The following is a 14,813-nucleotide window of genomic DNA, read 5'->3' on the forward strand; positions in this document are numbered from 1 at the left end:
AGTTTTTTCCCCCCTAAATATGTGTTCATTCTTGGAAACAGACGAAATCTTCATAATCATGTTCCACAGCAATACCTACTCTTAGCATTTTTTATCGCCATGAATATAGTTTTTTTTGTTAGTTTTTCCCCTTAGAATTGGGATTGTGGGTTTTATTATTATATTATAACTGTAGAGTATTTTTATCAATTAGAGCTATTTAAATTTATTTAAGCAGTTGGACATTTAGTATGGTTTTTTTTTAAAGATTTTATTTATTTATTTTTAGAGAGAGAGGAAGGGAGGGAGAAAGAGAGGGAGAGAAACATCTATGTGTGGTTGCCTCTCACATGCCCCCTACCAGGGACCTGGCTCGCAACCGAGGCATGTGCCCTGACTAGGAATCGAACCAGTGACTCTTTGGTTCGCAGGGTAGCACTCAATCTACTGAGCCATGCCAGCCAGAGAAATATGTCTTCATTAAAGTTGTTTTGAATTAGAATTTTCTTCTGAATTCAAAGTTTAATAAATATAAAAAAAAAAAATTAACTGTACCAAACTTATTTTTGTTTATAGCTGTAGTCTACATTAAATAGATTTTAATCATTGCTATTACTTTGTTACTAGTATTTGTCTTATTTTACAAAACTAATAAGTGGAAGTATTATATTATCATTTGTCTTATTTTACAAAACTAGTAAGTGAAAGTACTGTATTATCCAAAGGATTTTGGAGTTATAATTCAATGGCTCTATGTGTTGGTTTCAACTATTCTGGAGTATAAAATAGAACTTAAAAGTTACCTTGTTTCTAGCAACACCACAGCTTACTAATAAGAACACTACCGTGAGCCGAAGTGTGGGATATTCATATCCCTCCTTACCACCTGCTTATCAGAACACGTCGCCACCTAGTGCAGCCGGAATGCCGCCTTCTTCCTTGAGTTACCCAAGTGGGCCACAGGCCTTTACTCAGGTAAACTTTTTGCTTTTGTTTTGTTACTTATTTTCCATCTTTTGGTTTAAACTGTACACACATGAAAAAGTTTTAGGAAGCGTATAATGAACATTTTTAATCAATTAGAATAATAACAATGGGTATTTCATAAGACTTTTGTTCTGTTACATATCTCCAGAACCAAAAAGTTGACCAGAAAGTCTAGATTATGGTTTTATTTAGAGAGAAATTAAGGAACTAAGTCCTTATACACATCCCTTTTCAACGGAAGACACTATAAAGGCTGCTTACTTTGAAATTATATATCTTTAGACTCCCTTCGGTGCTAATCATTTAACTGCAAGCATGAGTGGATTAAGTCTACATCCAGAGGGGCTAAGAGTTGTTAACCTTCTTCAAGAAAGAAACATGCTTCCGTCAACACCTTTGCAGCCTCCGGTTCCAAATTTGCATGAAGATATCCAGAGGCTCAACTGTAACCCAGAGTAAGGCTGCAGTGTTTTCCTGCTAAATATGACTTTTTACTTATTCTAGAGATCTTCCAGGTTTTTTGGGGGCTTCATATATTATGAACAAGTTGTGCCAATACAATAATTTCTTAAAGTAGTTCTGCATGCAGAAAACAACTCTGTCAGTTGCGTACTTAATGGATCTTTGAAATGTCCTAAGTCCAGAAATAGGTTTTCAATTCTGAGGTGATTGCTGCCCTTATCAGCTCTAATGGGAGCGTGACATTCAGTCTCATTGTGGCAGCTCTGTCCTTTCTTCAGTACGAAGTACGGAGATTTGACTTCTATATAATCCTTTATTTGCTCTCATTTTAAATTGTTTTCATAACATATATAGTTATAATACTCTTTTTCTCCCCTAAAATTGACTGTGTAGGTTTAAATGTATATAGTGAAGATGTTCTGATAAATTGAATTTTGTAATAAATAGTCTTTTAGAACCTTTAGCAAAGCTGAACTTTTCAGTAACAAACTTAACTTGTGCCTACACATTTGGACCATCACCTTGTTATTTCAATGTAGCCTAGATTTATATAAAGAAATAGGTCATTTGATAGTCTAGACTCTCCTACACACAGCAGGGAAGAGACTTTCCTTAATTATATAATAGAGATTGTAACCATCTACCCTGTCTTTCTGAATAGGACTTAAATACTTAAATGGGATAACATTTGAGAGGGCCCATTGAAATATTTTATTTGTAATCTGATCCAGTGTTAAAATTTGTAGCTTTTAAATCTTTTTGTTGTTGTTGTTCGAAAATGATCACAGCAACAACTGACACGTCACTTTTACTTCAACGTAGGTTATTTCGATGCACACTGACCAGCGTCCCGCAGACTCAGGCCTTACTGAACAAAGCCAAGCTCCCTCTGGGGCTGCTGCTTCATCCTTTCAAAGACCCAGCGGTATGTCTCACTACTGAAAGTAAATGTCTTACAGAAAAGTGTCTTGGTGGTGAGGAGTTTTGTACAGTAGTGCAAGAGTCACACGTAGAATTTGTTTGAACTATCTTTAGGAATTTGACCACTGACAGATTCTTTTGTTTGTAATTCAACCATTTTATAACCAAACTCTTTTGAAGTAGGGTAAAATGAGCATATTGTTGAAGAATCCAAGAGGTACTGAAAAGAATAGAGATACTAAAAGAAAATGAGTAAATGAACCATATCATTTAAAAAAGTTATAAAATTATTTACCCATTAATATGCTTTACCCATTCTCCCAGTTCTGCCATTCTTGGAGTAAAATTTGTTGCTTTAAGAAGCTGTTAATTAAAGGGCTTTTTTTCAAATCCTCACCCGGAGCATTTTTTTCATTGCTGAGAGAAACAGAAACCGATTGGTGGCTTCCTGGCTCATGCCCCGACTGGGGATTGAACCTGCAACCTAGGTATGTGCCCTGACTGGGGATCAAACCGGCAGCCTTTCGATTTATAGGACAATGCTCCAACCGAGCCACATAGGCCGGGCAAGCCCTTTGACTTCTGACCTAAAGCTCTGGTACTTTGATGTATGGCCACATATTCTTGAGAGGATCAGTGTGTAAGTTAATTGATTTTCCCCAGACAAACCTCCTTTTGATGATAAGATTGTATTGCCTCTACTGACTTTTTTATATGAGGACTTTACAACTTTTAATATGTAAGATAAACTTTAAATAGGAATAAAATTGCAAAGTTTAATCGAATATTTAAATATGAGTCTTCTTTCGTGAGAACTTAGTCTCTTAATGTAACAAGAAGAAACTTCCAAATAATTTCATTGGTTCTTTGTTTTAGAATGTTGATCATTCCTTTGCCACCCATCCCAGAAATACATTGTAAGTTTACTGCCCTGGCTGGTGTGGCTCAGTGCATTGAGCACTGGCCTGAGAACCGAGAGGTCACTGGTTTGATTCCCAGTCAGGGCACCTGCCTGAGTTGGGGGTCCAGGTCCCCAGTTGGGGGCATGTGAGAGGCAACCAATTGATGTATCTCTTGCACATTGATGTTTCTCTCCCTCTCCTCCTCACTCCCTCCCACTCTCTAAAAACAAATAAATAAAATCTTAAAAAAAAAATTACTATGCTGGTTTTGCAATGGAAATGTTTAATGAGAAAGTAAATACTTATTAAAAGATGGAATTTAAACCCTGGCCAGATGGCTCAGTTGGGTAGAGTGTCGTTCTGATAAACACGGGTTCGATCCCCAGTCAGCACATAAAGAGGCAACCAATGAAAGCATAAATAAGTAGAACAACAAATCAGTGTTTCTCTCCCTACCTCTCTCTCTTCATCTGTCTATCTAAAATCAATTTTAAAATACATATTAAAAATAAATAAATAGAAGGTAAACTTTAAGAGACCAGTCCTGGAGAAAAGCAATAGGGTTTCAAATCAATACATTTCTGCTATGTCCTTTTTTTGTGTGGCAATTTGGACATATGCTTCTTACCCTAGGTTTTTTCTACAAAAATTGTAATATCCCAACCGTAATTTGGAACGTGTGATTAACGCTTCACCTTTAGCTTGATGATTGCTGCTGTTGAACAGTTAGCTCTGTGTCTCCCGCAGGCGCCTGTGGTTACCTCCAGCACGATTGTGAGATGCCGTTCATGCAGGACGTATATCAACCCTTTTGTCAGCTTTCTCGATCAGAGAAGATGGAAGTGTAACTTATGTTATCAAGTCAACGATGGTATGTTTTTTTAAAACATAAAAGTTTCTACTTGCATTGTGGGGAAATCAGATAATACAGATGTGAAGTTAAAACCACACAAAAAAACCCTGTCTTATTTACCTATAATCATTCCACTTAGAGTTAGCCTCTGTTAACTTTTTTTCTATGCACTTATACTTACATATAAATAATTATATACTTTTTAAGCAAAACAGTGGTAATATTACTTTGATACCACTTTTTTACATTTATTATATAAGGTATATAATAAGTGATATATTTTATGATGTTAATCAAGCCTGTAATTTAAGAAATTTTTGTTTAGTATGCTAAGTGAAATAAGCCAGGAGGTGAGGGACAAATACCATATGATCTCACCTTTAACTGGAACATAATCAACAAAAGAAAAAAGCAAACAAAATATAACCAGAGACATTGAAATTAAGAACAATCTAACAATAACCAGAAGGGAGGGGGGAGGGGACAGTGGGGAGAAGGGTTTTCAGAAACTGCTATAAAGGACACATGGACAAAACCAAGGGGGAGGGTAGAAGCAGGGGACGGAGGGAGGTTTGGCTGGGGTGGGGGGGAGTGGCAGGGGGAAATGCAGACAACTGTAATTGAACAACAATAAAGTAATTTTAAAGAAAGAAAAGAAATTTTTATTTAGAAATTGTCCGATGCCGTTACTCTAGGGCAGCGATTTTCAACAGGTGTGCCACAAGAATTTTTCAAACATGCAGTGCCTAACTATTTAATCAGGGGCACTGACCTTTTTCCTTAATCTGTCGAATAAATAAATGACAGCAGCCAACACAACAATAGCTGTTTGGTGTGAATGAATCAAAATTACACCTATTTTTTTTATTAGATCCTCAAAAAATATATTTTTTGATGTGCTGTAGAATTTTAGGAATTAGTTTACGTGTGCCATGAGATGAAAAAGTTTGAAAATTCGTGCTCTAGAGTAAAAGAAAATAAATCCACAGAAAAGCTGCCATTAGCTGCATTCGCTGCTGTATGAAGGCAGGTGTGGACGGTGTTAGAAGGTTAGTTGAATGTAGTTTTCTCAGTAATTGGGGGGGAGGAGATCTCTTTTAGTAACTCCTAATTTATTTTTGAGGGATGTCATCTAACCAGCAGCACTTTAATAGGATTATAAAAGAGAAAAGGTACGCTGGTATCCGCTGCAAAGTAGGTTTCTGGCCCTGGCCTGCGTGGCTTAGTTGGTTAGGCATCGCCCTGCAGAGTGAAGGGTCACTGGTTGGGTTCCCAGTCAGGGCAGGGCGTATGCCTGCGTACAGGCCAGGTCCTCAGCTGGGGCGTGTGTGAGAGGCAGCCAATTGATGTTTCTCTCCCTCTCTTTGTGTCTCCCTTCCCCTTGCTCTAAAAATAAATAAATAAAATCATTTAAAAAAAAAATAAAAGAAAATGAAGTCTCTGCTTAGAAGGAAATTTCATTAAGCATTGGGAAATAAAGGAATTTAAGAAATTTTTAAAAGCCATTTTTATTGTTTGTATATTTTAAGAGTAGAGGAAAGTGCCCTGGCCAGTTTGGCTCAGTTGTTGGGTGTTGTCCCACAAACACAAAGGTCTCCGGTTCGATTCCCAGTTAGGGCATTTGCCTGGGTTGTGGGTTTGGTCCCTGGTCGAGGCCCCTATAGAAGGCAACCAGTTGATGTTTCTTTTGCATGTCAATGTTTCCCTCTCTCCATCCCTTCCCCCTCTCTTAAAAAAAAAAAAAAAGAGTAGAGAAAAGTGAGGATAGATTAAAAGTATTCAGTTTACTCTATAATAATTCAGAAAATATGTATATAGTGTTTAATACACCTTGAAAATCTTATGTGTATGTGCTTCAGTATATGGAATGAAAGTGTAGTAAAGGTTGAAGTCCCTCTTATATGTAGCCCAGACCATTTCATGAACTGTGGCTTACATAGGAATTTGAATTTCTAAATAGTGGGAAGAGAGATACAATGATAATTCATTTAGAAGATACTGTCTGAGCTCTATCATCATAAGTGATGGGCAACTGATACTCCACAGTGGCCTCATTAAGTAATGAAATTCACCAAACTCTCAGACTTTGCAGGAGCAGTAAGAGTCTGTATGTATGAATATTATATGTCAAATGAGAATGTCCTTGTACCATTGAAATTTAAGACAAAGTTTTGTCTTGCATTTAAGAAAATAATTGGCATTTAATGAGTTTTTATCATTTTTCAAGCTATTTTAGAAAAGCTGCTATAGCAAGAATTAAGACAAAGAGGATATTAGAAGACACTGAGAAAGTGATTTAGTTATAAAAACAAGATATACATAGCGCCATTCAGTACATGGGGAATTTGAATGAACCTTCAAAACAAGGTGTATATGTTACCCCTTAATGTTTAGTCTATATTGAAGTATTTATAAATTACTAAATGAAGACAAAAGCCAAATGCAGGGTTTAGTAAACTTAATCTTTTAGGTTTATCATTATATGGTGTTTACTTACATAGTTCCTGAAGAATTCATGTACAACCCTTTGACCAGAGTCTATGGAGAATCTCTCAAAAGACCTGAAGTTCAAAATGCTACAATTGAGTTTATGGCTCCTGCTGAATACATGGTAAGTTTTCAACTTTTAATACAGCTTATTCATCTGATAATACGGGATTGTAAATGAAACAATATAGTGTCCTTTAACAAAATTTTATGGTTTTAAATATATAAAAGTAGCACGCTTGCGCCTTTTCCTTCCCCCTCTTTTTTCCCTCAGGTGTGCACCTCCATGGGACTTGCAACCAGGGGAGCAGTGGGCAGTGGTAGCTCTTCCCAGGCCAACCCCCTGAGCCTGTCTCCAAGGCCCCTTTGCTCTGGCTTTCTAGGGAGCCAAAGCAGCCTTGCCCGTGCTCTCCCGTTGCTTCTATCCTAAGCCCTTCCTTATGTCAGTGGTCCCAACTTTAATACACGCACTCAAAATGAAAAAAAAATTCATAGAAGTTATACTTGTTCGTTATAAAAATAGTTAATTAGTATATGAGAGTAAGTCTGAAAAGTGTGTGTAAAGTTCCACTTACGTTTCTTATGTGTTTATCCAGAAATTTACAGTATCATATTGGGACCATATTTACTTCTAAGTCACTTCCAATTTTTAAGATTTTATTTATTTTTAGACAGAGGGGAAGGGAGGGAGAAAGAGGGAAACATCAATGTGTGGTTGCCTCTTGTGCACCCCCTACTGGGGACCTGGCCCACAACCCAGGCATGAGCCCTGATCTGGGAATTGAACCAGCAACCCTTTGGCTCACAGGCTGGAGCTCAATCCACTGAGCCACACCAGCCAGGGCTTATTACAAATAATGGTGTGATGAACACCCTCTTGCAAGTACTTTTATACACTTGTGTGAGTATCTGAGGTCTTGCATTTTAAAAATAATAATGCCCAATGTTTAATTAGCACTTCACATTTCACAAAGCACTATATTTTTTACCACAAACAACTCTCTGAACTAAGCTAAGGAAATAGTTAGTCCTATTTTACAGTGAAAAGAGACTTATTATGTTAAGTGTAGATTAAGTGACTTGCTAAATAGCATTTAATAAGTGGGAGAGCTTGCATTAAATTCTAGGTCTTTTGATTTGATTATTCTGTCACCGTGCCATGATTGCCTGTAAGGGAAGGGGAGTATGAAGATAGGCCTCACCTAACACCAACTTTTAATGTTTTATTTTAGCATGTTTTTGTGAGACAGTCTTTCTGTACCTGAGCAGTTGGGGCCATTTTAGTACAGAAATTCTGAGGGCTCCATATTTTTTCACCACAGAGAAATTTCAGTGTAGAAAACATTTTTGTGATGCTTACATGGTTGGTAATAGCTTTCTGCAGTGTAGCTGTCCCTTTGCTGAATTAAACCCAAAAGATGCAGAAGCATTTGTTCTTTTGAATTGGCCTTCCTGGGTTTCTTTTCTTTTATCTTCCAGGTTTTGCAAAAATGGCTTTCTTTAATTTTGGGACTTGCCTGTAGCAAGAGGTTTTGCTTCTTCCTGACATATCTCTTGGGCAACAGACACTGTGATTCCACAAACGATGTATGCTAAAAAATAAGAGAAAAGTTAGTACAGTACACTGTATGCCCAGTTCTGGTTGTGGTTATCTGATGCTCTGAGTTGAATTGAAAACAGATCTTTGAATTTGGAAATTTAAAAATATAGTTGTAGATTTTTATGAAACTTGGCTGAAATGTGTTGGTTAAATAACCAGCTCAGACAACTTAATTTATACCTTTCAGAACTGTAATTTCCTTAAAATTTGAAATATAATGCATATACAGAGAAGTCTATAAAACATAAATATATAAGATACCAAATAATTATAAATGCTGTGTTAGCACCACCCAGGTCAAGAAATTGAATGTTGCTAACACCCCAGAACCCTGCTGATTACGTTTCCGCCCCTTCCGTCCTGGAGAAAACGCCCTTCTGACTTTCGGCAGTCACATCCTCATATTTTTCTAAGTCTGCATCTGAAAGCAATCTAACCTAGTTCTGCCTGTTTTTTATTTTTCTCTGCTTGTTTTTTAAACTTAGGTTCTTTTTATGTTATTTTCTTTATCCATTGTTTATTATAGTCTCCACTTAATCTGTGAATAATGCTTATTTTATTGTTTTGCTATATGTGGACATGACAAATGGTAAATTTAAATTTAACCCTTGAGTGTGCTCAATGAGATCCCTTCTTTCTCCAGTTGCGACCTCCTCAGCCTCCAGTGTACCTCTTTGTATTTGACGTGTCTCACAATGCAGTCGAAACTGGATACTTGAATTCAGTTTGCCAGAGTTTGTTAGACAATCTGGATTTGTAAGTACCTTAATGCGGTTTAAATTAGAAACGAACAGTGTTCGCAAAATGGATAAGTAGTTTCAAAATACAACAATAGCCATGTAATCATGTTCTAAAAGCCTACATAAATCAGTTGTGAACTTTAGGCCTTGCTTTCGCTGAGAAACTTCATTTTAACTTTTTATTATGGAAAAAGTTTAAACATATAGTAATAGTTCTTCCACATATCCATTCCTCAACTTCAGCATTTTTAGCATTCAGCTGTTCTTGCTTCATGCACTCATACACACATACTTTTCTCCCCCTTGAGTATTTTAATGTAAATCTCAGTCAGCCTGTCATCTTACCTATAAATACTTGGAATTATTTTTAGCCTTAACTAAACTAAAAGTATCATGCCAAACAAAATTAGCAATAATTTCATAATGTGAACTTAAACCAGTTCAGTTTTTGTTCCTGGTTGTCTCAAAATGTTTTTTACTGGAGGTTTGTTGGAGTAAGAACCTAATTGGGTTCACACATTGAATTTGGTTGTCATATCTCTAAAAAGTCCCTTAAAATATCTGTACTTTAAATGGTGCTGAGATACTTAATGTAACCCATAAAAACTCGTGTGACCTTTTAGTGTAATGAATTATAGCGTTCTCGTGTTGTATGGAAGAATGTGGAAGCCAAATCTCATCAGAAACAGACTAACACCCTCACCTTGCCGATAAGGGGCATCCTTGTTCTTGCCGGCACTCGTACTTCCGATGTTGCAGGCTGTGTATGGGTATTGTCTGTTGAGGAAGAGCCCACCGATTCACCCGGGCATGGGTCAAATTTTTAAAAGATAAACAGTACCTAAATTTAGATTGCATTTTAGAGTGGGTGTATAGTAATTTTAGAGTGTATTTTTATAAGTTAAAACCATCTACAAAGTTTTGGATATGCTTTCCCGTGTTTTTGTATGCCATTTCCCAAGAGATTATATAATTTTGTATAGATGTATTGAGTTTTGAATTGCTATATTATTGCTGGGTTTTGTTGATTGGCTTATGTGTAGTGTTTTCACTTTGAGTTGGGTATGTTTTCATGGTGATGAAACATTGGGTGGGTTAGACATTTATGTTGAGATGACTCATATAATGTGAAAGTAGATGCTTGCAATGTAACTCTTAGCAGATGTTTAATATGTATATATGTATGGGGAAACTTGATAAAATAAACTTCTAAATTTATTTTTAGGCTTCCTGGCAACACTAGGACAAAAATTGGCTTCATAACATTTGATAGTACAATCCACTTCTACAGTCTTCAAGAAGGTCTCTCTCAACCTCAGATGCTAATAGTTTCAGATATTGAAGGTATATATTATATACTTGAAATTATTGAACTATCTTAGTCATTTTCAGTTCTAGAACTATTTCATGACTATTTGACAAATTAGGAGTGTATGGTGTAATTCCACTACGTTGAGGAAAACCTTGAGTATGAAATTATAAGGTTGTTAGAATTGCGGGAGTCCTTCAGTCAGTCCAACCCCTCATTTAATAGAGGCGGAAACGGGGAAGTAAAGTGAATTCTGAACAAGGCAACAAAAACACTGATGCTAAAACTCAGGCTGGCTCTTTTGCTCTTTTCCTTTCTTCATTCAAAAAGTATTTGAGGATGGACTTAGAGCCCAATGGAATAGATCAGAGAACCCAGAAATAAACCATTACATGTATGGTCGTTCGATTTTTGACAAGGATAGAAAAACATTCAATAGGAAAAGACAATCTTTTCCACAGGTAGTTCTGGGAATGCTGAATGTGCAAATTACAGAAGTTGGACCCTTACCTTAAACAGATTAAAAGAATTAACTCAATGGCTAAAAGACCTAAACTTAAGAGCTAAAACTATAAAATATAAAACTTTAAGAAGAAAACATAGGGGAAAATATTCATGAGACTGGATTTGGCAATGATTTTCTGCATGTGACAAAGAAAAGGCAACAAGGAAAAAATAAATTGGACTTCATTAATGTTAAAAACTATTGTACATCAAAGAACACTATCGAGAGTAAAAAGGCAACTCACAGAATGAGAGAAAATTATGTAAATCATATATCTAAGGAAGGATTAATATCCCAAACATTTAAAGAACTACTCAACAACAAAATAACACATCAAAAATAGGCAAAGGACTTGAATAGACATTTCTCTAAAGAATATATACACATGACTAATAATGAAATAAAGAAAAAGTGCTTAATGTTCTTAGTCATTAGAGAAATGCATATCAAAACCACAGTGAGATACCGCTTCATATCCACTAGTGTGGCTGTTACCTAGAAATTGAAAGTGACAGATGTTGGCAAGGATGTGGAGGCACAGGAGCTGTTGTGCACCGCAGGTGGCACCGCAGGCGGCACTGGTGGTGTGGCCACTGCGGAGAACAGTCTGGGGAGTACTCCGTGAATGAAAAAGGGAACTGCCATACGACCCAGCAACTCTCCTGGACGTTTATCTGAAGAAAACAAAACACTAATTTGAAAACACATATGCACCTCTATGTTCGTTGCATCAGTAGTAATAATAATCAAGATATGGGAAGCAAGCTAGATAAAGAAAATTCAGTGTGTGTGTATGTACATACATAATGAAATATTACTCATCAAAAAGTGAAATCTGGCCATTTGCAACAACATGCAGGAACTGAGAGGGTATTAGGCTAAGTGAAATAAGTCAGAGAAAGACAAATAACGTGATTTCACATATGTGTGGAATCTGAAAAAACAAAACAAATGACTAAACATAACAGAAACAGATCCATGAAACGTGGTGGGGGGAAAAGGAGGACTTGCCAGCCAGGTGATGATATAGGTAAACATCTTGCCTCCTCCCACAACCACAAAATAACAACTAAACTACAGAACAACCATCATTCAGAACCACCTAAAATTGGACTGAATGGAAGACCTACAACTGGAGAATTAAAGAATGTCAAAACTGGTAGAAGAGGCAGAGACACTTCTGGGTTGGACCAACACCCATGTGTGGCAAGTAAAAATCAGGAGGGCTATCTTGGCTTCAGAGATCCCACCTGAGGCACTAAGGGTCCCAGCCCCACACCAGGCCCCCCAGCCCAGGGTTACAGTGCCAGGAAGAAAAATCTCCCTAACTTCCAACTGTAAAGACCAGTGGGAATTCAGGCTGGTCTCCAGAGGGCTTCTGGAGACCTTGTTCACTCCTCTCAAGGGGCCTGTGTGTGGACTTATTGAACTCTCCCTCAGAGCTGCAGTGCTGGGACCTCATCTTAAAAGGCACCAGAGACATGCAGCAAGGAACTGAGTTGTCTGGCATTAGGGTGAAAGCTGGGGGCAGGGATAGCTTACTCTCAGACAGAAGTGCAGACAGAGGCTCTTGTTTTTTGGTGAGTCCTCCCCCCACAGATCTGGCAGGTGGGCTTCATATCTGAGACTCTATCTACTTGGCTTACACTGTTTACCCCACCTGGTCATTCCCTGAGGCCCTACCCCACCCCCCAAATCTGGCCCGCCCAAGCTGTTTCTACTGTCCTTCTCATAGGAATGGCCTGTCTTGGCTTATGCTTCAGATTTTCCTGAAATCTCTCAAATAAGCAGCACTTGGCCTCAGTGTGCCCTGTACCTCTGGCTTCAGGCCCGACACTAGCAGCAGCGGGCTTTGGCCTCGTGTGGGCACCTCCCAATGTAGGACAAGTAGCAGCCGTCTGCAGATTGCTTTGCAGCTTGTGCCAGGCGGCCCCAGGCAGAGAACACAGGTGGTAGCTGACCTTGGCCTGCACCTCCCATGAGGCTCCAGAGCCTTCTCACCCAGTGGACAGCTTCAGACCATGTCAAAGCATCACCACCCAACCACCTCCACCAGCACACTCAAAGGACAGACTCAGCAGACACCAGAGCCCCAGTGAACTAGGTCCTGCTCTGTGTGGTGGGCCCCAGCACAGCTGATTTCTCCATGTTGTTTGGAGGTCAGTGGTCAGTGGTCGCAGCCAGTCTTTGCAGGTGATTGCCCTGGTGGGGGGGGGGGAGTAAGTCCCTCCCACTGATGTGCTAATAGCAATCAAGGCTCAACTACAAGGGGAGTGTGTACACAGCCCACCTTGAGTGCCCAGCCTGAGTGATTGAGGAGGATGTGCCACTGGATCTTACAGAACACCAATTACATTAGTCCACCTACCAAGCCTGGAAGATGGAGCAGCTCAACCTAATACATAGAAACAAACACAGGAAAGCCATCAAAATAAGGAGACAAACATGTCCTAAATGAAAGAACAAAACTCCAGAAAAATAACAAAATGGAGATAAGCAGTCTACTAGATGCAGCGTCCAAAACACTGGTTGTAAGGATGCTCAGTGAACTTAGTGAGAACCTCAACAGCATAGAGAAGACCAGTCAGAAAAGAAGAATAATTTACAGGGAATCAGCAGTAGAGTAGATGAAGCAGAGAATAAAATCAGTGATTTAAAATATAAAGAAGCAACAAATAAAAAAAAATAAAATATAAGGAAGCAAAAAGCACCCAACCAGAAGAGCAAAAAGAAAAAATAATTCCCAGAAAATGAGGATAGCGTAAGGAGCTTCTGGGACAACTTCATGTGTACAAATTTCTATCATGGGGGTACTGGAAGGAGAAGAGAGAGAGCAGGAAATTAAAAACCTATTTGAAAAATGATAGAAAACTTCCCTAACTTGGTGAAGAAAATAGACATACAAGTCCAGGAAGCCCAGAGAGTCCCAAACAAGGTGAACCCAAAGAGGCCCACACCAAGACACATATAATTAAAATGCAAAAGGTTGAAGACAGAGAACCTTAAAAGCAGCAAGAGAAAAACAGTTACCTATGTACAAGGGAGCTCCCATAAGATCATCACCTGATTTCTCAACAGAAACTTTGCATGCCAGAAGGGATTGGCAAGAAATATTGAAAGTGATGAAAAGCAAGGATCTACAACCAAGATTACTCTACCTAGCGAAAGTATCATTTAGAATTAAAGGACAGATAAAGAGCTCCCCAGATGAGAAGCAGCTAATGGAGTTCATCGCCATTAAACCAGTAATATAAGAAATGTTGAAAACTTTTCTTTAAGAAGAAGAGAAAAAAGAGCCCTACAGGATTGCTCAGTTGGTTAGGGTGTTGTCCCGATCTGCCAAAGTTGTGGGTTCGATCCCCGGTCAGAGCACGTATAAGAACCACCCATTGGGTGCATAAGTAAGTTCAACAACAAATCAGTGTTTCTCTCTTACTTTCTGTCTGCCTGTCTGTCTGTCTCCTTTCCTCTTTAGGATTAATAAAATAAAAAATTTTTAAAGAAAATATATGAATAAGAAGATGGCAATAAATAATATGTTCTGTCAATTTAATCTTAAAAAAAAAAACAAATGAAGAAGCAGAATAGAAACAGACTCATAGGTATAAAGAACATTTTGACGGTTGCGGGATGGGAGGGAGCTTGGGAGGAAGGGTGAAAAAGGTCGAAGGGATTAAGAAGCACAAATGGACAGAATAAGTAGGTACAGAACAGTCATGGGGATGTAAAGCACAGCCTAGGGAATGCAGTCAGTAATCTTCTAGTAACTATGTGTGGTGTCAGATGGGTGTGAGATTTGGGGGATGACCTCTTAGCGAGCTATGCAATGTCTAATCACTGGGCTGTACACCTGAAACTAATATGATTATATATGGCAACTGTAATTGAAAAATAAACATGATTTTAAAATAGGGGTAAAAGAATAATAACAAGTATTGCAAAGATATGGGAAAATTGGAACTCTCATACACTGCTCGTGGGAGTGGAAAACAGTTCAGCCACTATGGGAAATAGTCTGTCAGATCTTCCGCAGTTAAAGATAGAGTTACCATGTGCCTCGGCATTTCC

The 14,813-nt window shown here is 38.2% G+C and overlaps 1 protein-coding gene across 1 annotated transcript in view; it reads left to right on the forward strand.

The window, feature by feature from the left end:
- Positions 1-14,813, forward strand: part of SEC24A (SEC24 homolog A, COPII coat complex component) — a 64,138-nt gene that overhangs the window by 20,927 nt on the left and 28,398 nt on the right. The window contains exons 5-11 of the mRNA XM_024575331.4: positions 794-954; positions 1,249-1,421; positions 2,251-2,353; positions 3,999-4,122; positions 6,606-6,715; positions 8,835-8,947; positions 10,157-10,275. Of these exons, the coding sequence (XP_024431099.2) occupies positions 794-954; positions 1,249-1,421; positions 2,251-2,353; positions 3,999-4,122; positions 6,606-6,715; positions 8,835-8,947; positions 10,157-10,275 (903 nt within the window). The remainder of the gene's footprint in view (positions 1-793; positions 955-1,248; positions 1,422-2,250; positions 2,354-3,998; positions 4,123-6,605; positions 6,716-8,834; positions 8,948-10,156; positions 10,276-14,813) is intronic.

Source organism: Desmodus rotundus, chromosome 10 (assembly GCF_022682495.2).
Source record: "Desmodus rotundus isolate HL8 chromosome 10, HLdesRot8A.1, whole genome shotgun sequence".
Taxonomy (NCBI): domain Eukaryota; kingdom Metazoa; phylum Chordata; class Mammalia; order Chiroptera; family Phyllostomidae; genus Desmodus; species Desmodus rotundus.